Here is a 22,057-nt window from a genome sequence, read left to right as displayed (position 1 = left end):
CTGCCACCCATTCGGGGGCTCCACGCCTACCTGCCCCATTAGCATGTGGATTTTGGACTGGCAGGTCACCTACTGGATCGACGGCGGGTACGTTGTTAGGTGATACCCCGTTGAGGTTTGCGTTGTGCTCACTAGATTCATCTTCGTTGAGGTGAACGGAGTGTCTTAGGTGCGACATGATCCTGAAATCACAAAAACGAACAAAACAAGTGAAGGTTGTCTAGTCAATAAGCCGTCACTATTATCCTTAACCCCACGGTGGGCGCCAAACTGTTTCCCCTTAAAAGAGAGCAACAATTGAATTTGTACGCGGTTTAAAGGATATGTGACCGAGCTTACTAACAAGATAAAAAGAGTGATCAAAAAGTAGAGAATCAACGTAAAATTAAGAGAAGATAGCCTGTATAATGAGTGCAAATAACGGGTCCGAGTGGGAGAAGGTTTTATCTCCTTGCTTGGACCAAAAATAAACTAAAAGAGACGAAGCTTTGCTAATATCTGGCCTTTGCTATTAAAGAAACTTTGAAGTGAATTGCTAACTCAAGAAATGAGGATAAGATGAAGATGCCCTCTAATGGGGTAGGTACACATGCATTTATAGTGCTAGAGTCCTATTCTAACTAAAAAACACAAGCTCCAATGTGGGTAAATGGTTCCGAAAATATCGGACACATCTGTTGAGGGCATGATTCTCGGAGATAAATCCATGAAGGATAATCTTCCACAGATTCGGACTTATCTTCTAGGACTCCCTTCGAGCAGGCTCGGTTTGTTCCCTCTGTCATCTCGGAGTGACCCTAGCAAGTCACCCCGTATGACCCATCGCCGAATTGAGGTGAATTCATGGGTTCACACCGTACACATATGTGTTTGTGATTGTGTGGTTAGTTAAGGGTGTGTTTGGTACGATCAAAAATGTTTTCCACAAAAATTATTTTTTGAAAAATAATTGATTACTTATTTTCGTGTGTTTGCTAAGCAAGCTGAAGTAGTTGCCAAGTGAGTGTGGGGATGGTAGGGTGGGAGTTATGGGGGTGGGGATGCATTGGAGGGGAGAGAAATGTCACTTATGAAACTTATTTTTTCTACTTCTCCTAGGAAAGTCATTTTTCTCATTTTTAAGGAACTTGTTTTCTTAGAGATAATATTTTTCAAAAATTTTAAACAATTATGAAGCCGTTTGGACATGATTTGAAACCATGAGATGAAATTATGTTTGGACATGAAATTTGGATTTCTTAAGTTGTATTTTTTCTTATAGACATAAAACCCCCACAAGTTGTGAAAACTATCAAAACATTCTCAATTCTTATACAATCTTACCAAATGAGCAAGTCATAGTTCATAACAAAATTAATATGCTACTAGAAGGTCTTTCTAAAAAATACAACATCGATTAATCAAACTTTAGTTCAATAAAAACAAAAACTTAACATGAATAGTAATTAGTAATGTAACTATGACTTGGTAAAAGTTAGAACATAAATAAATGTTGGTTGAAGTTAATGAGGGTGGTAAATGATTGGTGGCAGTAATTATTGAAAATATCTACCAATTTATGGATTTTTTTCACAAAATATAAAATTATGGGTCAAGTTTTACATTTAAAACTTTTGAAATCATGATTTGAAATCCCAACTTTTGCCTTTTTGGATGATTTCATCTCATGACATGATTTCGCATGTTCAAACCTTGATTTCATCTCATGACATGAAATCGAATGTCCAAACGCCTACTAAGAGATCTATTCAAGGATCATGGATACTAGTACTGGAAGTATTGAGCCTCCCAACAATGAAACAATTTCACCTTTTAGTTCTTTTTAGTTGCAACCTTAGTTCTAGAAAAAAGATATTGAATTTTTTTTTTTTTTACCTAGAGTCGACACTTATCAATCAAACATAGAAAAACTGAAAAATATTTTCTGCAATAAGAAACCATACCAAGCAGAACCTAAGAGAAAGACCAGAAATAGACCAGAAATGTAGGTAAATGCCAGAAATGTAGTTAAATGATAACATTGTCAACTGTTTGTTTTTCTTCGAGTGAATCTCACTTTACCCTCCTAACATTTAAGGGTTGGGAAAGGTTGCCCCCTTCACATATTGAATGGGAACGGTAACCCCCTATCCAATATTTTCGGGTGAGAATCCTTTGATTTTAAATAAAGATTTTTTTTCTTTTTCTTTTTAGAATTATATATAAAATTTCACCTATTTTATATATAATTCTTATTATTGTCTCATTCACCTATTTTATTGACAATTTCACTTAATAATTTCCTCCAAAGCACATAATTTCAAGTACTTGTAAAGCTTTTCGAGGAGCTCCATATCTTAGGCTATTTTTGCATAACCCCACTATTGCCTAGTCTTCTATATTATGAATGACACTATGAGAGTTAAAATAATTTTTTTAAAAAAAAGAAGAAGATAAAAAGTGGTGTTTGTAAAAATTCGTTGATCTAGAACATTTTTGAATTGGCCAGATTATGTTGTGACATAAATATTTTGTTTCTGATAAGAAAGAATTGTTGATCATCGTAGTTATACCAGGGGTCTGGAAAGGTACATAAAAACAATTTAACGTTTCGTCTATAAATAATAATGACAACATATTAACTACAAAATCTTTTTCCTTTGGCAGATGTTTGAATCAATATGACTTCATTTGTCAAAAGCATTGCAAGAATTATTCTCTTATCACTAGACGAAAACACTATGTGCAATAATAAGTTCATCAAAATCCTAGTATAATCTGGTGTCCATTGGAGGAAATTGTTAAGTGAAATAGGTGAATGAGACCATAATAAGAATTATATATTTTTGTATATAATTCTAAAAAGAAAAAGAAAAAAAATCTTTATTTAAAAACAAAGGATTCTCACCGGAAAATATTGAATAGGGGGGTTACCGTTCCCATTCAATATGTGAGGGGGCAGCCTTTCCCAACCCTTAAATGTTAGGGGGTAAAGTGAGATTCACTCTTTTTTTTTTTAACTTGTGGTAATATCACTAAGGTTAATGTATAGAAAATTTAAATACACTATCCATTCTTAAACCTTTTAACACATATTTAGGCTGAACTCAAAATGTAAAATAGGCAACTTCAATTCACACGTCGAAGTAATAATGTAGTCCCATGTTTCGACAACATCGTACAACTGAAACAAGATATAGCGTCACTTAATTACAATAAATTCTCGACAAATTGGTAATCAATGCGAAATCTAGTTGTCCTAACACTAAAACATATTTTCAGATCATAAGTCAAATTATTGGCGTAGGTAAGGTATAAGGCGAGGACATGAACAATTATGTGAGGGATGCCGTCATTTATGAGAAAGGTACACATCACATTGAGCAACAATAGCAATTACTATAAATAGCGCCCACAAAGACACAGAACATAAGCCAGTACGTAACATGATCATACTGAGCTAGCTATCGTCTTTTATATATACTGAGCTAGCTATCGTCTTTTATTTCTCAATATGATGTTCAGTACTTATATTGAGGTTCGACTAATTCGAATTCGTGCGAAAAGCCACTTTTTGTGAGTAAAATGCTTCCTGCCAAAGGCGATTCTATTCCTAGAGCTAGAATGCATAATTTCTATACGCTAATATGTATATTTTGTTAATACTATTCGGCGAATTAACCTATACTAACAAAAGTAGTACTAATCATGACATGTTAACATGAAAATAGGGTGAATAATCTGCTACAACTTACAGTTTATTGTAAAAATTATTTAAATTAACAGTGTGTGTTTGTACACACACACACATTAAACACCTCTCAAATCGACTAATTTAGGCATCAGAGGATTACCTCCATCGAGTTGGCAGTCGTCAAACAACCTCCTATACTTATATGTTGGTAAATTCACCACAAATGACACTAGCTTGAAATAAACTTCAGATTGTTTATGAAGCATGACTTTTCCTAGCTAGTTTGAATAGTGCATGCGTCATGTAGATATCTTTAAAAGTATATATTCCAACCAAGAAAATGTCCTCCCTTTCAACCTTAGCTCTACACTATGTAACTATCTCGTCAATATTTTTCTATAATGATATATCTGTAAGATATTAAAACACCACTAGAGGCATTGAAACGGGCCATTGTGTATTATGTTGACTGCAAATTTAGAGGAATAATCCTTGTGTATTCTGTGTGATGTCAAGTCAGATAGGAAACAAATTAAACGGTATAGCTGGACTTAGCCAAACTCGAATTGTACTTCGATTAAACCTTTAGCTTTCACAGAAAAGTCGCCATTTGCTTGACATATACTGGTATCTTGTTTTGGGTGATGGATCGTATAAGTTCCTGTTTAAATAAAATACTAACATACACTATACTTCTCATCAAACCTTGTGAGGCACTGCTGGAATTTTCATTAGAGCAAAAACCATTCAGAGAAGTGACGATGTACTCTCCCTGAACACAGCCTTTGTAGTCCAATTAAGGGGTCGTTAGATAGTGGAACAAGTTATCCCGTGACGGAATTATTTAATTAATATATTTTTTTTGGTAGAGGTTTGGTTTATTGGATTAAAATAAAAATATATGAGGTACAAAACACACGGTTGGTGTAAACTGAATAAAATTGGAATAGACTTTTATTTCCAATTTTAATGTTGTCTTTCTTAGAGACCCTTAGCAGAAAAGCTTTAGAAAAGGGCAAGTGTATTATTCTGTTATTTTATTTCGGGATTGTTATCGCACAGAGTGGTATAGAAATAATACCACAATTGTAATATAAATAATAAAAAACTATAATCCCTTATCCTACTAACCAAACGAACTGTAGTCCTTTATCCCAACTACAAACACTCCCTAACAGTAGAGGCAATGGAAGAACAAACGCACTGTCACAAGAGAGAACCTTCTGAAGTTTTAGGATTCAGCTCTAGCATCTATGCTCTTAGAAAATCATTTTTTAAATTGAACTGTTTTCTATTATTCTACTGATTTGTAACCAAAAAAAATTATTCAGGAGCAATATGACTGCTATTAATAGTATCCAGGCGCCTGAATAAGCTAGGCTACCAAAGGGTGAGGACAGAAAACAACAGGTGTTAATATTTCTTTACAAGATCACAGCTCCAACATGTGATAATCACGGTACAATGTCCTTTCCTTTTACTGCATCTTACAGAAGATACATGAAATCACAAGAAGGCTCCACTTTGAGCAATAAATGTAAAAAGGAAAAAGAAAGAAAAACGAGTGTGCTGCACTATTTTGCGCTAACTTTTCCTAGAAAATTTTGCAAACACCACCTAGACCTCTTATTTGTTATTGCCTTTAACATTCCCAGAGCTCTGATGGATTGAGCAAACAAAAAATTTATGCCCAATACTTGCCTCCAATATAACAAACAGATACAGCCTACATTATCACTCTTTCAACTAGGCAAATCAGAATATGAGAAGAAAAATCCCCCGGAATGATGAATGACGACTGCAAAGAACCTGCAGTCGATTTTAATTAGACTAAAACCTCCTCCTTCGCCTCTCATCTCAATCCCTCAACAATGGTGAAAAAAAAGAAAGGATAAATCCCTAAATTGTCACTCTTAAAGAAAGGATAAATCCCTAAATTGTCACTCTTTCAACTTAGAAAAACACCGAATGACGACCGCAAAGAACCTGCATTTTTAACTAGAATGCCTCCCACCTCACCCTCAATGGTGAAAAAGAAAAGGAAAAAAAAAAAAGGATAAATTGGAGAACAAGCATATCGCAACAAACAGCAGCAAATCCCTCACTGCCTTCTCCAGGCATCTCTAAAAGATCCACTGTGATGCTTTACCCAGTCAGCATATATAGGTAGACTTGCAACTTTATCAATCTCATCCAACAAGATATCCTCTGTAAGATTGCCCTCTATGTTGTGCTTTGCCTGTCCATAAAATGTTTCTTCAGTCAATAATAGTTGGAAAAGCTGTAAACGAAGGATGATATTGCTATATGACAAACCTCCTCATAGACACTAATATAATCTGGGTTTGATTTGTCTGTTTGGATCTGCTCAAAGATCCAAGCATTTTCATGAGAGTTCCAGGAGCACTCAATTATCCTACCCGAGTACAACGATAAATCTGATCCATCTGCAGGAGAAAGTACCAATCAGACCAAACTTAGTTTCAAGAAAACCTGAGACAGCAGCCATATTATCACCACCTTATTTTTAAGAACAATTAAGCAAAGAAATCTGCTCAATATTTCCCAAGAGAATTCGAGGGATAGATCGTCACATTCTTACTGCCAGCTGGAACAGACGAGCCTTGCCAATAAAGGGAAGAAAAGGAGAGATCTTTTTGCCAATGGAAACTCTATAAGGAGATTGAGTTCAGAGAAGGGAGAAGAAGAGCAGATAATCAAACCTTTAAACATCACTCTGCAACCTTCAATTAATTTCTTATTTCCGTGTTCTTGCAGATAAAACAAATTGCTGCCGTCAACTCCCACCTGCCAATGCCAACTTGTTAATCAGATTACCCTGGTACTAAAGTTATCACAGCCATTATGTGATGTTATCTCCTACTGTTAATGTGCAGACAGGAAAAAGCTTGAGCATATATACACTCACAATAAACAGAAGTTTGAGAGCAAAAGATGACAGAAAATATAACCACCTCAAAGAGAAAATCAACAGTATTTGTTCCAGGATATTTCCATTTCAGACGTCCATCATGTTCCCGAGACACATAAGTTGCATTCCAGGCCTGTGTCACAGCCATCAGGAGCCAGATAAGCAAAGTTACAAGCAATTTGCTGTCTAAACTCTACAGCACATATTAGTTTCAGAATGTACCTACCATAACAAAGTGAGTTTGCTGGGTCCAATAACTTCACATTAAAGCAAAAACACAAACGCAGACACCTCAAGAGGGGGCGACAAGCATGTAACTGAAGGTAATTACACTAAATTGTGGTGGATAAAATTAGTTCTGTCGAGTCAGACCTATGAGAGTGAATCACTTGAGTGCATTTGCAGAAGATATCATTCCAATTTCTCTTCAAAATATCACTTACAATTTCTGTCCCTTTTTCTTTAGCTCCAGATCCTATCAGGTTCCAATTCTTTCTTTAGATCTTGATTCTCTCTGTTTCTCTATTCATTATATTCCATTAAAGACCACAACCAGGTCTCCTTTTTTCCTATTCTTATCCTTGCTATCTTAGAATTTTCATGTGATCCAGATTCAGCTTATTTCCATATAAGTCAAAGTTCTACATTCCAGCTTCTGTCCTTGAAAAATTGTTTTTAGTAGCTGCCTTATCTGAATTGACTTCACACACACACACACACACACACACACACTCACACAGAGAGCAGTTCTAATGAGCTAAATCTCTGTCAATGAAATTAATTGATCTCCAATACTATCAACTTCACTCAGTTCATTAAATAGAATTATATTAGCTAAAGTAACAGAATACTGCAGGCCTGCAGCCAAACAGATTTTCCCAGGCCAAATGACGAGCTTGATCTATCAAATTCCAGCTATATGTCCCTATGTCTCTCACTGTCCTCATACTTGGATTAATGAAATTGCAGAGCTCACTAGCACAATTTTAAATGCACTGGTATCTAATGAGATACAAACACGCTGGTAGACTATGTTAAGAAAAATAAAAAAAGACTATGGACGCTTCTGATACAGGTTCTGCCAAGATTTCTTTAAGCTCCAGTAGGGGTACTGAACGTCACAATTTAAGTTGTATCTAAATGATCTTGATATGACAAACTTGCTTGTTAATGTTAAAGCAGACGCAAGTAGCTCCCATAGCACCTGAAAGATAAGACCATCAGCTGAATGTGGAAGATTTGGCATTATATCTTTGATGAGCTTAGAAGCTGCAGACAGCAAATAGAAATCCTTCCTCCTCACCTGGCATGCGCAAAACAATCATCAACACAGAAAGGATCATGAACTTACATAAACGCAAAGTCTTTATTGAGATCATACATACTTCAAATGGTTCCAGGCCATATTGGTAGTACGGATTTACACATGTGAATAAAAATTCACGTTCATAGTTACGGGGCCGGATCACCTCGTCTTCAATTAGCATTAATCGATGATGGAAAGGTAGCTGCAAAAGTATTTGGATGCACATGTCATAAAATAAGCAACTTTTCAGGAAAAACCAACCAAATTAAAGATTCTAATATATGCCAAAGTGCTGACTGTTGAAAGAAAATGATAAGAGGCTTGCCACAAAAGGCAAATCTGCACATAAATGAAGGAAAAGATGAAAATGCCTATGAATAAATAGTCCACATATCTAATACCATAAAACTACCCCAGTAAACCTGTCTTCTTGTACACTATTGATTGACTGCAGAAGTCTGAGGAATGATGATCCTCATGACATTCTCAAAACAGATAAATTACAATCTAAAAAGCAACTACTATTCAACACTCTTTTGGAAATGTTGATTGTGGCCACAGCACTATCCATATTTGCATCTCATCCTTGTATGATAAGAGGAATGCAAATCTAAATCATGAAAGATTAGATTAAGTCATTTTGGCCAATAAATATGTAAGCCAAGACATACCTCTGTAACAGAGACTTTATTCATTGATATCATATCATGAATGAGGAAAGTAGTCCTCTTCACTTGTGTCTCTGGCTCAGTCTCAGTAATCAATTCACCATCAAGTAACGTGTAGTGATGAGTAACGTCGTCTCTACCCTACAGGAAACTTGTAAATCTTCTACAGCAGAAAAAGACTGAAATCTTAAAGCTGCAGAATCAGTATCCCTCATGATGGAACACAAGAGGTCCTAAATGGACAAAGTACCTCATAGATATATTTGCAAGGAAACCGCAACTGGACCTTCCTGAAATAGAACTGTGGATCAATCAAATAACAATTCTCCCTATCTATTAACATCATGTTTCTTGGCCCCTCAGCACTCCAGGTGACATGGTAGAGTTGCTGGCTTAGAAGATGCAATTTGTCCCTACAATTTGAACTAAAGCATCAAATTCCAGAAAATGAAATCAAGAGACGGGTAAAATACTGATTGGCACATATCCAAAATTATGCTTTCAGTACCCTGGAAATCTAATAATCTACTTCAGACAACAACAACAACATACCCAGTGTATTCCCACAAGGGGGGGTCTGGGGAGGGTAGAGTGTACGCAGACCTTACCCTACCTTGGCAGATAGAGAGGCTGTTTCCGATAGACCTTCGGCTCAGACACAAAAGTACATTAATTTCTTAATAAGAAATAAATGTTATCATGTCCAAAAGGCAACAAACCATAACACTACGACACTCACCCTTTGCCACTTAAATCATAAATATATTATGAGAACAAAGAACCAAAAATGAAAAATAATTCTTGAATAGCATCTTAACCATGCTCAAAATATCCCTTCCCCAGTGCAATTAGTAAAATCACTGATCTATGCTTCAACATTATATAAAGCATGCACAGTTTTTGTGATGGGCACATGCAGCAGAAACTACTTGCCAATCCTAACGCGTACAGCTCAGCAGTAGATCACTCTTCCAGTCAATTGAAGACTTTCCAGATCTTTTGCGCCGCATGCGATTTTTTTACTTCAAGGGATGCTTTAAAATGCTTAATAACGAGATTCTAGAATCTAGAAAATGCTGTTATTCGCCTGAAGATCATATTCAATCAGAAAGCAGATGTCATCAAATCCTAAATTATCATCTATCTTTTTCGAGTACAGTGTGTAGATATTTCAAGCCGGTGTAAAGTATTGCCTGTATATATAAAGGCGGGTATAAAAGGCACGGTTTGCCCAATTAGTCTCTTGTTAAAATATATCCAAAAAGAAGAATTTGTAGTCAACCTGTCGAGAGAGACCGGGTGAGATCCTGGAATTCCGGTATTTCTTCTGGCCTAAGGACCAAAAAAAAATTTAGTTATGCACCAAAATAAATAGTAAATAATAAACATTATATCAAAGCGCATATCAACCGCCTAAAGCAAACAGGATAATACTTGGACAGTGCAAAGCAAGAACATTACTATCATTCAGGAACTATATGTGATTTGTTTCATCTGGGACTTGGGGTAAATATCTGGAAGAATGTTCGAATTAAAATCGATGCTACAGTTCTACATGCAGGCAAATCTTCCACAAGTACGAGCAAACAAGATCTTTCCAATTCATTCAAGATATATTTAAGTATTTAAAATAGAGATGATGTGAAGTGAAAATGAGCTTTTCAATAACTGGAACCTGTACATCCAAATTGAGCACTTGATAGCAAAAGTTCCTCATCATCTGAACCTCAGCAAATGGGATACATTCGTTCCCAGAATCTGCATCTGACACCGCTCCTGCTCTTGTTTTCCTCTGTAATAGTGAGGTTTTGGCACTTCGAATAAAGATGAGGAACAAAAAAAAAATAACAATGGGAACATACATAAAAACTGATTGGTGAGCAAATACAGCATGTTGTTTAATAGGCAGATTATATTTTACTTAAACAGATCAATCTAAAAGAGAACTATCAGCAGAACAATGAGAAAGCCAATCCAAGCAATACAATCAGCAATACAAGGTGAATGATTAAGGGACACATTATCCTTACTAAAGCCATTTTCCTTCAAGGGAGTAACAAAAGTCAGCACAAAAATCAAAACGTGATTGTTTGAAGAATTATCAGATTCACAACAATTTATCACAAATCTTAGGTTTCCACCAAATCCAAAACATTTTTTACTCCATGATCTGCCAAAACAAATTAAGCAGTGGAATACTTGTGCCATTATGTCATAGCTTTTGTTAAGAATATTATGCATATTAGTCAGTATCAACTTAGGAAGATAATGTTACTTGTAATTAAGTCTTGATTTCTTTTCTAGTTTTGAATAAGTGTGTGTACTATTTAAACACCCAATATCTTGCGTGCAATCTTCAGTTTTTTCTTCCGTGTTATATTTCTCACATGGTATCAGCGCCAGGTTAAGGATTAGTCATTCTGCAATTACCAGCGACTTCAGAGAGAAAAGAGATTTTTGTCATGCAATTTTTCAGCAACCGTAAGTGATGGTTCGGTGTTTCCATTCTTTATGTGTGTTCTGCATAAACCAGCATCACCATGAAGCCAAGCTTATTTCTGCGAGCAAAGCCTAGCCATCCCCGCAGGAAAGGGAGCTCTCATGAGCTCCAACATGCTCCGGTAGAAAAGGAATTTTCCGGCAAGATCTCTCCTACGCGTGCCAACTTCTGACAATTTTAAGACTTGCAGCTTTGGTCCTTGGGAGCCGCCCAGCCATTCTGATGCTACACATCACTTTTTATGTTGTGTCCAATCATCATAAGTACTTTTCTAGCAGTAGTAATTTCTTTTCCCCGGCAGATCTATCTTTTCTAATGACATCTCTCCCTTTCTTTTGCACTCTATGGTTCAACTAAAGCATGTGGTTCACCACATTCAACCTTCATTTTCTTATGAACTTCCAGCAAATTTTTCAACATCAACAGCATATTCTGGGTGATGCAAGAAGTCGAATAATTTCTGTGTCTGATTAAAAGGTGTTTCTTAAGTACAAAAAGGAAACAAGCATCATCACAAATCACAGCAGTTGTTTAAACTTGTAATTTGTAGCTTATGTTTCTCATTGTTCTAACCTTGGACCTTGCAGCATTAACTCAGGAGCCTCAGATCATATTTCTGCAGCGAATGTCTTTTCTCTTATATTTCATATTCTCCATCTCCTTACTACTGTCACATTGACCAATAGCTCACAAATCATGGCAACTGGAGTCGGCCCAAGTTATCCTATTTCCATCTATTACTTTAGACTCACTTTTTTATGTTCTTGGTTGCCCTTTCAATGTTAATGATAAGCTGGAGGTTTGGAGACGGAGCCTAGAGTCTAAAGGGTTTAGGTTGAGTGGGACTAAGACGGAGTACTTGGAGTGCAAGTTCAGTGACGTAACTCACGAGGCTGATGTGGAAGTGAGGATTGATACTCAAGACTCAGGTCAACAATCCAAGAAATGGGGAGATTAACGATGATGCTACACATCGTATTGGAGCAGGGTGGATGAAAGGAGGCTCGCATCCAGTGCCTTGTGTGATAAGAATGTGTCACCAAGACTTAAAGGTAAGTTCTACAAAGTGGTTGTTAGATTAGCTATGCTGTACAGGGCGGAGTGTTGGCCGGTCAAGAACTCACACATCTAAAAGATGAAAGTAGCGGAAATGAGGATGCTGAAATGGATGTGTGGGCCTACGAGGAGAGATAGAATCTAGAATTAGGAATAACAATATTCGGGACAAGGTAGGAGTGGCTCTATGGAGGACAAGATGAGGGAAGCAAGGTTGAGATGATTCAGCCATGTGATTTGGGCAAGTTATCCTATTCCCTACTATAACACTCACTCTTCATGTTCGCGGTTGTCCTTTCAATCTCATATATATTAGTCTCTTGTCTTAATCACTTAACTGTTTTGTAATGTTTCTCAATAACTCTGTAGTTATACAGGATCCTAGTAGGGGACGAGTCATTTGATACCGAGAGTGAGTTAAATGGATTTTACTACCTTAATCCTTTAAGGTCATCCACCACAACCTATCCCATTATCAGCTCTCCTAAGTTTCTTCAGATACGACTAAGACATCCCAATTTCTGAACTCTAGAAAATGTTCCATGGTTTGTCCCAGTTGTCAACCTTAGAATGTCAGTCATGTCAACTTGGTAAGCATACTCGTGTTTTCTTCCCTAGTTGTACTGATAACCGAGTTGAGTCTCCTTTCTCTTTGGCCCACTCATGCCAGGAGTCCCATTCGAATCCACTCTACTTCGGGATTCCATTATTCGTCAGTTTCATTGATAATTGTTCAAGATATACTTCAATTTTCTTAATGAAGGATTTTTCAGAGTTATTTTCCATTTTTCAAACCTTTTGCACTGAAATACAGCTCAATTTGGGGTTACCAATCAAATCTTTCATAGTGACAATGCACCAAAACATTATCCTCCCAATTTTATCAGTTTATGAAAAGATAACATTACCATTCTCAAAAAATAAAGTATCTTGAAAAGCAAGAAACAGAATATGGTTTCTGGGTCCAGTGCAAAAGGAAAATATCGGGCAATGGCTATGGCAACTTGGGAAATGTGAACTGGTTTGGAACTTTGGATCAAACAGTTGCTCAAAGAATTGAAGTTTGAACAAATTAGTCAGATGAAACTTGTGTGTGATAATCAATTGCTCTTGATGCTTCCAATCAGATGATCAACGAGAGATTTACACTTTGTTAGAGAAGCGATATTCCTGTAGACATTGTCACAAAGTCTTGATGTCAAACTATCAGCTTGCATATATTATCACTCAGTCCCTTACTGGTCCACGAATTAGTTACATTAGTAACAACTTGGTAATCAACTCAGGTGGAAGAGCTTGAGGGGAGAGAATATTAGTTATTGTCAATTAGGAAACTATTGCTTATTTGTAATTATGTAGCCTTGATTTCTTCCTCGTTTAGAATAGGTGTATGTACTGTTTAAACACCCAATACCCAGGGAGAATTATCAAGCCATACATTCTTCATTTATTTTTTCCATGTCATATTTCTCACAGCCTTATACAAAATGTTGGAAGCATAGAGTTCATGTTCCTGTCAGATATGAGTGCAAGACAAATAGTGGTGCTAGCTTGTTGTCAATGTCAACAACTTCCTGTAGTCTTTAAAGATAAACCGCAATATCCTGAGGAATAATTCTTTTGGTAATCATCAAACTTATAGAATGATAGTAAATTATGAAAAGTGAATCAAATTTCTGCAAGTAATAGCAAAAACAATGTGGCATTTCCCTAGTTAACCTGCAGCCTCAGGAAAGACAGCTCAAGTGAAAACCTCAAGCAACAGACTTCATTGGTTCCTGGAGTTTGATATGCCGGACCGGCCAAACAATTGCGACTCGTAACTTATGCAGTGTGTGATTGTAATGTCGTACTAATTTATGTACCACATTCACATCTATAAGCAGAGTCCTCTTCGTAGTAACTAATAATTGCTTCACGCACGATCTTTCATCATTTCAAAGTGCACTAAGTGCTCTGCTGTTGAACCTTTGAGAATTTTCGGATATCAATGCAGCAATTGTTCACCAAATAATCTCTAAGGAACTACTTACAGAAGAAGGAGCATGTACTTCATTATCTTGATCAGTATCTCTCTTCCATTCCGGAGTTTGGGGACAGACCAAAAGTTCAGGCTTCGACTGAAGATAGAAGTCATATAATGCTTCAATATACTTCAGTCTGTAAATACCTGGAGGGCGAGCTTGGGCAAATTTTGCTATTGCCTGAAGATAAGACAAATTTTCTAGATTATGTTGGAATCCTAAGAAGAGTAAGATTTGGTGTAAGATGAATAAGATTACTAACCTCACCGACACTGACTGACTGATTGCGTACAAGAAGATGTACAATCATGTAGCCAGTTCGGTTGTGGCCATGAGTGCAGTGGACAACAGCATATTTACTTGCTTGAGATGTCAACTGCATGACCTGCCATCAATATAAGTTCTGAAGATGAGAAACTCAAAAGTAAAAAGTAATTATCACACTGCCATATGCACCCTTCCCAGATATGCAGAGCATAACGAAAGATAGATGACATGCATGTGATAGCAGAATGAGAATTACCTCAGAAATAAATCTATCTACAGACTCAGCATCAGGTACAGAGTCCTGCCCCGGGCATCGAATCTGAATAAATAGAGCATAACAGATATCTGGCACTTAACCATGAGATCGAATAGGATATATAAAACTGCTCATATTTACCTTAACATGTCTAATACCATGACTGGTCCAATCTGATTCTGGATAGTAACGATCAGTGTTTGTTAAATCAACCACCAGTCCGATCTGCAATTGAGTGTTAGTAATTCCAGACCTGGATGGCGGCTATTCAGCTAAAAATAAGAAGATAATTACATATATAGGACAAACACCGAAAATCCAACTAGTAAGAAGATTAGTTGTGGGAAAGATTAAGAGGTGATGACACAAAGAAAAACTGATATAGATGCACATTCCTTTTTTTTCTTTTTCTTATTCTTTTTCTTATTTTGCTAACCAAAAAATCTCCGCAGGCCAGTGGCGAACGGTTCATAAAATGGTGGATAATAGGCCCCCCTCTACCCTTCTCCACTAAAATTCCAAGGTTTTTGCCTGTGGAAGGGTTCAAATCAGTGACGTGCGCCTAGCCCACACATCATGTATTGCAATCTTACCACTAGACCAAAGCCCTGGGGCTATGTAGATGCACTGTCAATCCCTATAGGAAATAGTGAGTTCGCGAACATATGAGCTCCCCTCCCCTCCTGTCCCCAAAATATAAAAAAGAAAATGAAAGCTAATAAAAGTAAACATACAGACATACATATTACCCGTTGTCAAAGTAGATCAAAATAACTCAGGAATTAACCAACTTAGAAACAAAATGCCACTAAATAAAGCATGACTAAAATAAAAAGCAACAAAAGGGGTTAAGGGGACCGTTAAAAGAGTGTAAGAGATAAGAGAGAGACGGAAGAGAGAACTACAATGTAATGACTCTTCCTATGGCAATTAAGGAGGCAAATTGGTGCAGAAAGATATCGTTTATACAAACAACAAATCAGCACAGATAGTCTGTCAACTGTCAAGATAATTATCACCGAGTTAACCTTATTTGTCAAGGGTGGGGAGGAACAAATGAAGCAACTAGTAAATGTGATAACCAGAAGAAAATCTTGTCACCACACCACTTACTTCTCTCCCTAAACATCTTTGCTTGTCGATTAGTTCTTTTGGGGTGTATCTTTCTCCAGGAGGGATATTCTTGTTGAATGATTCACTTAGAGGCACTTTTGATGGGATAATAAAGCCTATGTTATCACCGTATGGAGGGCAATATAACCAACCTGTAAAAAAAAACACTCCTATCAGGATAACGTTAAAGAAAGGTTGAAAAGATGTTTCTCTTTTGAAAAAATTAAAATTAAGCAAATGCAACCATTCATGGAACAAAACAAGATGAGAGCTTATGAACATAAAGCCACCAAGCTTATCACACGGTAACAAGTTATTGGACATGCATGCTTGTGGAAACAATCAGATGACTGAAGATGAAATTAAAGAACTACACCCCTTCCGTCTTAAGACCAAAACAGGCATAAAATGACATGGAAGGAAAAAGGGACGAAGTTATCAGATGGGTGTTTAATTTTTACACACCAACAGTGGAACATCTTTTATTTACAACTAGATAGAAAGTAAAACTATCTAATTGTAAATACTAAATGCTTGATGTTCATAAGCTATCATCATGTTGTTGACAACTACAGGTAAACCTAGAAAAGAAGTAAATAACCTACTATAATTGGTGAAACTATACTTTTATCCAATAACCATTGTGTCCAGGCCTGCATGCACGCACCTCGACTAATTCCACGTGGTACCTGCTACCTCCCACCAATACAGGTACTGGGTAACTCTGTCCACTAAGGCGTAGCTAAGCTTAGACAGATGGGAAGAAATCACCAAGGATTTTTATCTCCTCTGAAGTTTGAACATAAGACCTCATGATTCTCCAACTTTATTAACCACTAGGTCACACCCTTGGGTGCTTAAACTATATTGCTACAAACTATAATACAAAAACTTTTTACATGTTAATAAAAAACACTATACTGTAAAACTTTTTACGCTGTCAAACAAGTCGTTGTCGTATAGTGGTAACTTGATTAAAAAAAAATGGCACTATCAATGTACACTTAAATCGGCTCATAAACTTTTGAAGCTACAAAACTACCTACCACTAACAGCTTACTTGGAGAAGCAAAATTTAAGCTGGAGCTTAAGACACAAACTAAATGTGATCAGAAGTAAAACTGATGGATAATGTCTTTAGTACTCAAATCAAAACCAGAGAACATGTACATAGGGAGTTCATCCGAATTGAGCATCTTCATTTATCAGTAGAAGCTAAATAAAACTTAGCTATGAAAAGACAATTTTCAATATCTATTATGCTCGTCCGGTATAGATGCTAACTTACTGGAGTGCCATAAAATGCACTTCCACAACATGATGTACTTGGAATGCAATACTTGAATTCCACAACCTAAATTTAGAAATACTTGGCAATCATCCAGCAAGACATATCGGGGAAGAATCAAGATATACTCTGAGAATATAAAGTTAGAATAGTTTAACTGGCTATAACATGTTGTTTACATTTTTTCTACCTAGGATTGTTTAATTGGTTATAACATGTTGTTTACTTTTTTTCTACCTATATATACTATCTCTAGTCCCTTTCAAGCAACCTGATTGTAATATAAGGACCCGTTTTGGCCATGAGAATTATTCACTTTTTTCCGCAATTTTTTTTCACTTTATTTGAAAAGCAGCGTTTGGCCATGAAAATGCTGTTTGGAATTTTTTTTTTGTTGAAGGAAAATGCTGTTTGGAATTTGGAAAACACCTAAAATCCTGTTTTCACTTTCAGTACATTCAAACAACCAAATATTCTTTGCAAAAACTATAACCAAACACAACTCCATCTCCAACTTCAAAAATTCCAAATAAAGTGAGATAATTTCTATGGCCAAATGTCCACTTAAACTCTGCAATTGGCCAATAGCCTGAGGGTTCACTTTGAGTACATAAAATAGTAGTACTGAATAGCAAAATTGACAGGAAGGCAAATGTGAACTGAATGTAAATCTGAGAAGTTAACCTGCGGGTAGGCTGTAACGGTCGAAAAATTTGCGAGGTTTATTATCGCGGGATCTCCGATAATCCATGGATGAGGACGAGACATGCATTGAATCTTGTCCGAGTTGCTTCCTTTTCTTCAATTGTTGTCCTTCCACTTCCATTTATGCCTTTCACGGAGTACGTGGAAATCGCCGCCGTCAAGGACAAAGTGCAAACCTGCTAGGTTTTATTGCAAGTTTACAACACGAGGGAAAGCGGAATGAAACGCGATGAATTTTACCTTTTTAGGAGTGAGTAAGCGTTACCTCCTAGGCCTTGTAAGATCTTTTGTACTTCTTGTGTTACTCCCTCGGTCTCAAATTATAAGTCGTGTTTCTTTCTTACACGCCCCTTAAGAAAATATTACTCCCTCTGATTCAAAATAAGTGTTCACTTAGCCTTTAAAACACACTTAAGAAAATATTAACTCCTAGGAAAAATAGGCATTTTCACTCACCTACCCTTAATTAATAAGACTCTTGACTATTTATTACATTGAGTACATAAGGGCAAATCTGGAAAATTAAAGTTAATCCCTTCTCGATTATGTAAGTGGATACTTATTTTGAACGGGAGGGAGTAGTAATGAGGAAGATTTCGACTATTTTATCCTTACTTATGTCTTAAGATATGATCTCTCTTCAATTTTTTTTTTGACAATGTTAACATTAATCTCTCTTCAATTAATATTCACTTTATTTATGTGTCATCTCACCATAATTGAGGTGTTTGTAGTCTTCAAGAACAATTGCCACTAAGGCTAAAATGGAAAAAGAATAATAAAGTTTGTCTTGAACTTCTAAAGTGACAAATTAAATGAGACAACTATTTTTAGAAAGTACGACGGATAATTTGAGACGGGGGATTATTACTACTCCCTCAGTTTGAATTTTTTGTCTTAGTCTCTTTCCTAATTTGGCTACTCTTTAATTTCAACATCCCACGTGGTGTATTTAAGGCCCCGTTTGGACATGATTTGTAATCAGTGATTTGAAATCGGGCCGATTTGAAGTTGAAGTTTTTTTGGACATGCAATTTGGATTTCTTAAGTTGTATCTTTCTCATAAACATAAAAACCCCACAAGTTGGAAAAACTATGAAAACTTCCCCAATTCTTATACAATCTAACCAAATGAACAAACCATAATTCATAACAAAGTTAATAAGCTACCAGAAGGCCTTTCTAAGAAATTCAACATCTATTGATCGAACTTTAGTTCAATAAAAAAGAAAGTTCTTTAATATAATCCTCCCACATAGTACGGACAATCTCTTCACGTCGAGCATGCATTTTCCCGAACAGATGACCAAGAATACGAACCAACATTGTTACTTTAAGTCAAGTTTTACATTTAAAGAATATATCTACCGACTCATGGATCTTCTTTTACAAAATATAAACTTATGTGTCAAGTTTATAGTTAAAAAAATTGAAATCATAATTAGGAATCACAAATCCTTCTTTTTGGAAAATTTGTGATTTGAAATCATGATATGAAGTTGAAGTTGAAATCTTGTGCAGATTTCATTAAAAAACGCTAATTTGAAATCAAAATATGAAATTATGCTCCCAAATCCTATGCCCAAACGCCTACTAAGACCACAAGATTAAAGGACATTTTTATACATTATACATATCTTTACGTTAAGAACACAAGATTCAAAAATCTCCTTTACTTTCTTAAAGTCCGTATCAAGTCAAACTAAGACAAATAAATAAACAGCCCTTTTGTTGGGCTCATTCATCCCTCTCACATTCCAACAAATGATTTTGCAATCTATCAACACACTTCTCTTTTCCCTCCCCCCCCCCCCCCCCCCAAGGCCCCTACCCTACCCTCAACTTTCCCGCTCGCTTCCTTAATTCTCCTTTCGTACACCACAATCTTCCCTCACTTTTGTTCTTCAATAGGTAGCTTCTTCTTCCCCGCCACTTCTTTAGCATCGCCTCTAGCCTCATGATCAATGCAACACAACAAATCAATAACTTTATCCTTCATCCCCTAATAGAAACCCCCAAGAACTTCCCAAAGTTGATATAATTTTCTTCCACACATTTCGAAAGCTTTCGTTCCCCCTACAAAAATGCCAATGGTTGAGGCTCATCCACTGCTAACCCTGACTGTAAGACTTTTTATCAACAAAAACTTAAAGACTCAAATACTTTTGAAGCTACATAACTACCAACCAGTAATAGTTTACTTAGAGAAGCAAAATTTAAGTTGGAGGTTAAGACACAAACTATACGTAATCAGAAGTAAACTTATTGGATAATGTCTTTAGCACTCGAAACAGAGAGCATGCACATAGGGAGTTCATCCAAACTGAGCATCTTCATTTATCAGTGGAAGCTAAATAGAGCTTAAGTGCTTAACCCTGTAGTGACAGATCATACGAAAAGGCAATTCTCAATATCTATTGCGCTCATCCAGTATAGATGCTAACATACTGAAGTCCGAAAAAAAAAAATGCACTTCCCCATATGCCCCACAAAGGTAGGGGTAAGGTCTGCGTACCTCTAACCCGCCCCGGACCCCACTTGTAGGATTACATTGGGTATGTTATTGTTGTTCCACATGTGCTTATAGTTTTTCAACATTTGTCATGAACTGCTCAGGATGCAAAACTTGAATTCCACAACCTAACTTTTGAAATACTTGGCAATCATCTAGAGAGTTATATTGGGGAAGAATTAAGCTATATACCCTGACAATATTAAATCAGGGTAGCTTAACTGGTTTTAACATGTCGTTTACTTTTTTCTGGTTCTATAAACTATCTCTAGTTCCTTTCAAGCAATTTGATTGTAATATTAAACCCTGTAATTGGTCAACGGAATGAGGGTTCACACTGAGTGCATAAAATAGTAAAACAACAACAACATACCCAGTGAAATCCCACACAGTGGGGTCTGGGCAGGGTAGAGTGTACGCAAACCTTACTCCTGCCTCGTGGAGGTAGAGAGACTGTTTCCGAGAGACCCTGGGCTCCAGTGGCGTATCTAGCCTTATAAGTGGGGTTCAATTAACTTTCGACGGGGAGGATAAATTTATGTGTAAAATATTATTAAAATTGTAATATATAGTAGATATGAACTCATAACTTTTAAAATATAATGAGTTTCGATACTAAAAATGTTAAGATTGAAGCAATAGAATTTAAATCCTGGATCCGCCTCTGCTAGGCTCAAGTAACGCATATCAAAGCAGATTTAAAAGGAGAATACTTGGTAAAGAAGGCATGGCAATAATAGGGGAAGCATTCAGATAAAATGCACAGGTAACAACAGCAAAATAAAAGGATAACTGAAGCAGAGTAAATAACGTTTGTTAATTGAAAAAGTAAACAGAGTGAAGATGTGTGAACAAATGTAAAAATTATTTAAACAGTGTCCAAATTGACTAATTTAGGCATCAGAGTATTACCTTCATCAAGTTGGCAGTCGTCAAACAAGCTCCTATACTTTCATGTTGGTAAGTTCACTACAAGCGACATGAGCTACATATGCGTCATGTAGACATCTTTAAAACTATATATTCCAACAAAGAAAATTTCCTACATTTTCAATCTTAGCTTTACACTATCTCTTCAGTATTTTTCTATAAAGACGTTAAAATACCACTAGAGAACGCATTGAAACGGGCCGTTGAGTGCAAAATTAGAGGAATAATCCTTGTGTATTCTGTGTGAAGTCAAATTCAGATAGGGGAAAAATTAAAGGGCATATATAGCTGGACTTGGCCAAACTCGAATTGTACTTCCATTAAGCCTTTCGCTTCCACCATTTGCTTGACATATATACTGGCGTCTTGTTCTAATCGGCGCGAATGCCCCTCTTTTGGCCTGGTCTTTACATTTTGCCCCTTAAAATGATGGTCTTTAATTATTGCCCTTTCGAGCAAAAGCAACATAGTAAAAAGATATTACTATCCCTAACTGTTATATATAAAAACAAATATCATTATTCTCAAATCTTTCCCTTCTTTCATATTGTTAACCAGCCCAATTTCGTTCCCAATTTTTTACATTATTCAAATCGTTGTTTCAAGCCAGATTTCTCAATTGATTTTGCTGCTACAACATCAGTAAAAGGTACAAATCTTAATTCAATTCAATTTAACGATTTTATTGAGTTTAGATTGTTAATATTTGAAAAAAATCATCTACGACCTAATTATTAAGAAACAGATGACATACAGCTCAGATTGAACATTGCGCATGATAAAATTAATCAGCAAAATAGAATTGATTGAATTTATTGCTTTGTTCT

At 36.3% G+C, this 22,057-nt stretch overlaps 1 protein-coding gene across 6 annotated transcripts; it reads right to left on the bottom strand.

Annotated features, from left to right (window-relative positions):
* Positions 1-5,054: 5,054 nt before the first annotated feature.
* On the bottom strand, positions 5,055-21,628 carry LOC132611016 (uncharacterized). 6 transcript variants are annotated; one of them, XM_060325430.1, is made up of 18 exons: positions 21,213-21,628; positions 18,054-18,159; positions 17,768-17,964; positions 15,796-15,947; positions 14,824-14,907; positions 14,683-14,745; positions 14,422-14,544; positions 14,187-14,339; positions 10,261-10,371; positions 9,862-9,911; positions 8,830-8,992; positions 8,583-8,720; positions 7,991-8,113; positions 7,810-7,908; positions 6,649-6,738; positions 6,397-6,481; positions 5,990-6,120; positions 5,055-5,912 (listed from the first exon to the last, which is right to left on the bottom strand). In XM_060325430.1, the coding sequence occupies exons 3-18, from the start codon at positions 17,907-17,909 to the stop codon at positions 5,775-5,777; spliced, it is 1,845 nt and encodes a 614-aa protein (XP_060181413.1). In that variant the 5' UTR covers positions 17,910-17,964; positions 18,054-18,159; positions 21,213-21,628; the 3' UTR covers positions 5,055-5,774. The 6 variants fall into 6 exon arrangements, with proteins under 6 accessions (XP_060181413.1, XP_060181409.1, XP_060181410.1 ...); XM_060325426.1 differs by having other exon boundaries at positions 14,169-14,339; positions 21,213-21,627; XM_060325427.1 differs by having other exon boundaries at positions 10,255-10,371; positions 21,213-21,627.
* Positions 21,629-22,057: the final 429 nt, after the last annotated feature.

Source organism: Lycium barbarum, chromosome 9 (genome assembly GCF_019175385.1).
Source record: "Lycium barbarum isolate Lr01 chromosome 9, ASM1917538v2, whole genome shotgun sequence".
NCBI classification, from domain to species: domain Eukaryota; kingdom Viridiplantae; phylum Streptophyta; class Magnoliopsida; order Solanales; family Solanaceae; genus Lycium; species Lycium barbarum.
The sequence above is the reverse complement of the archived record's forward strand: the minus strand, read 5'-3'. Positions and strand labels throughout refer to the sequence as shown.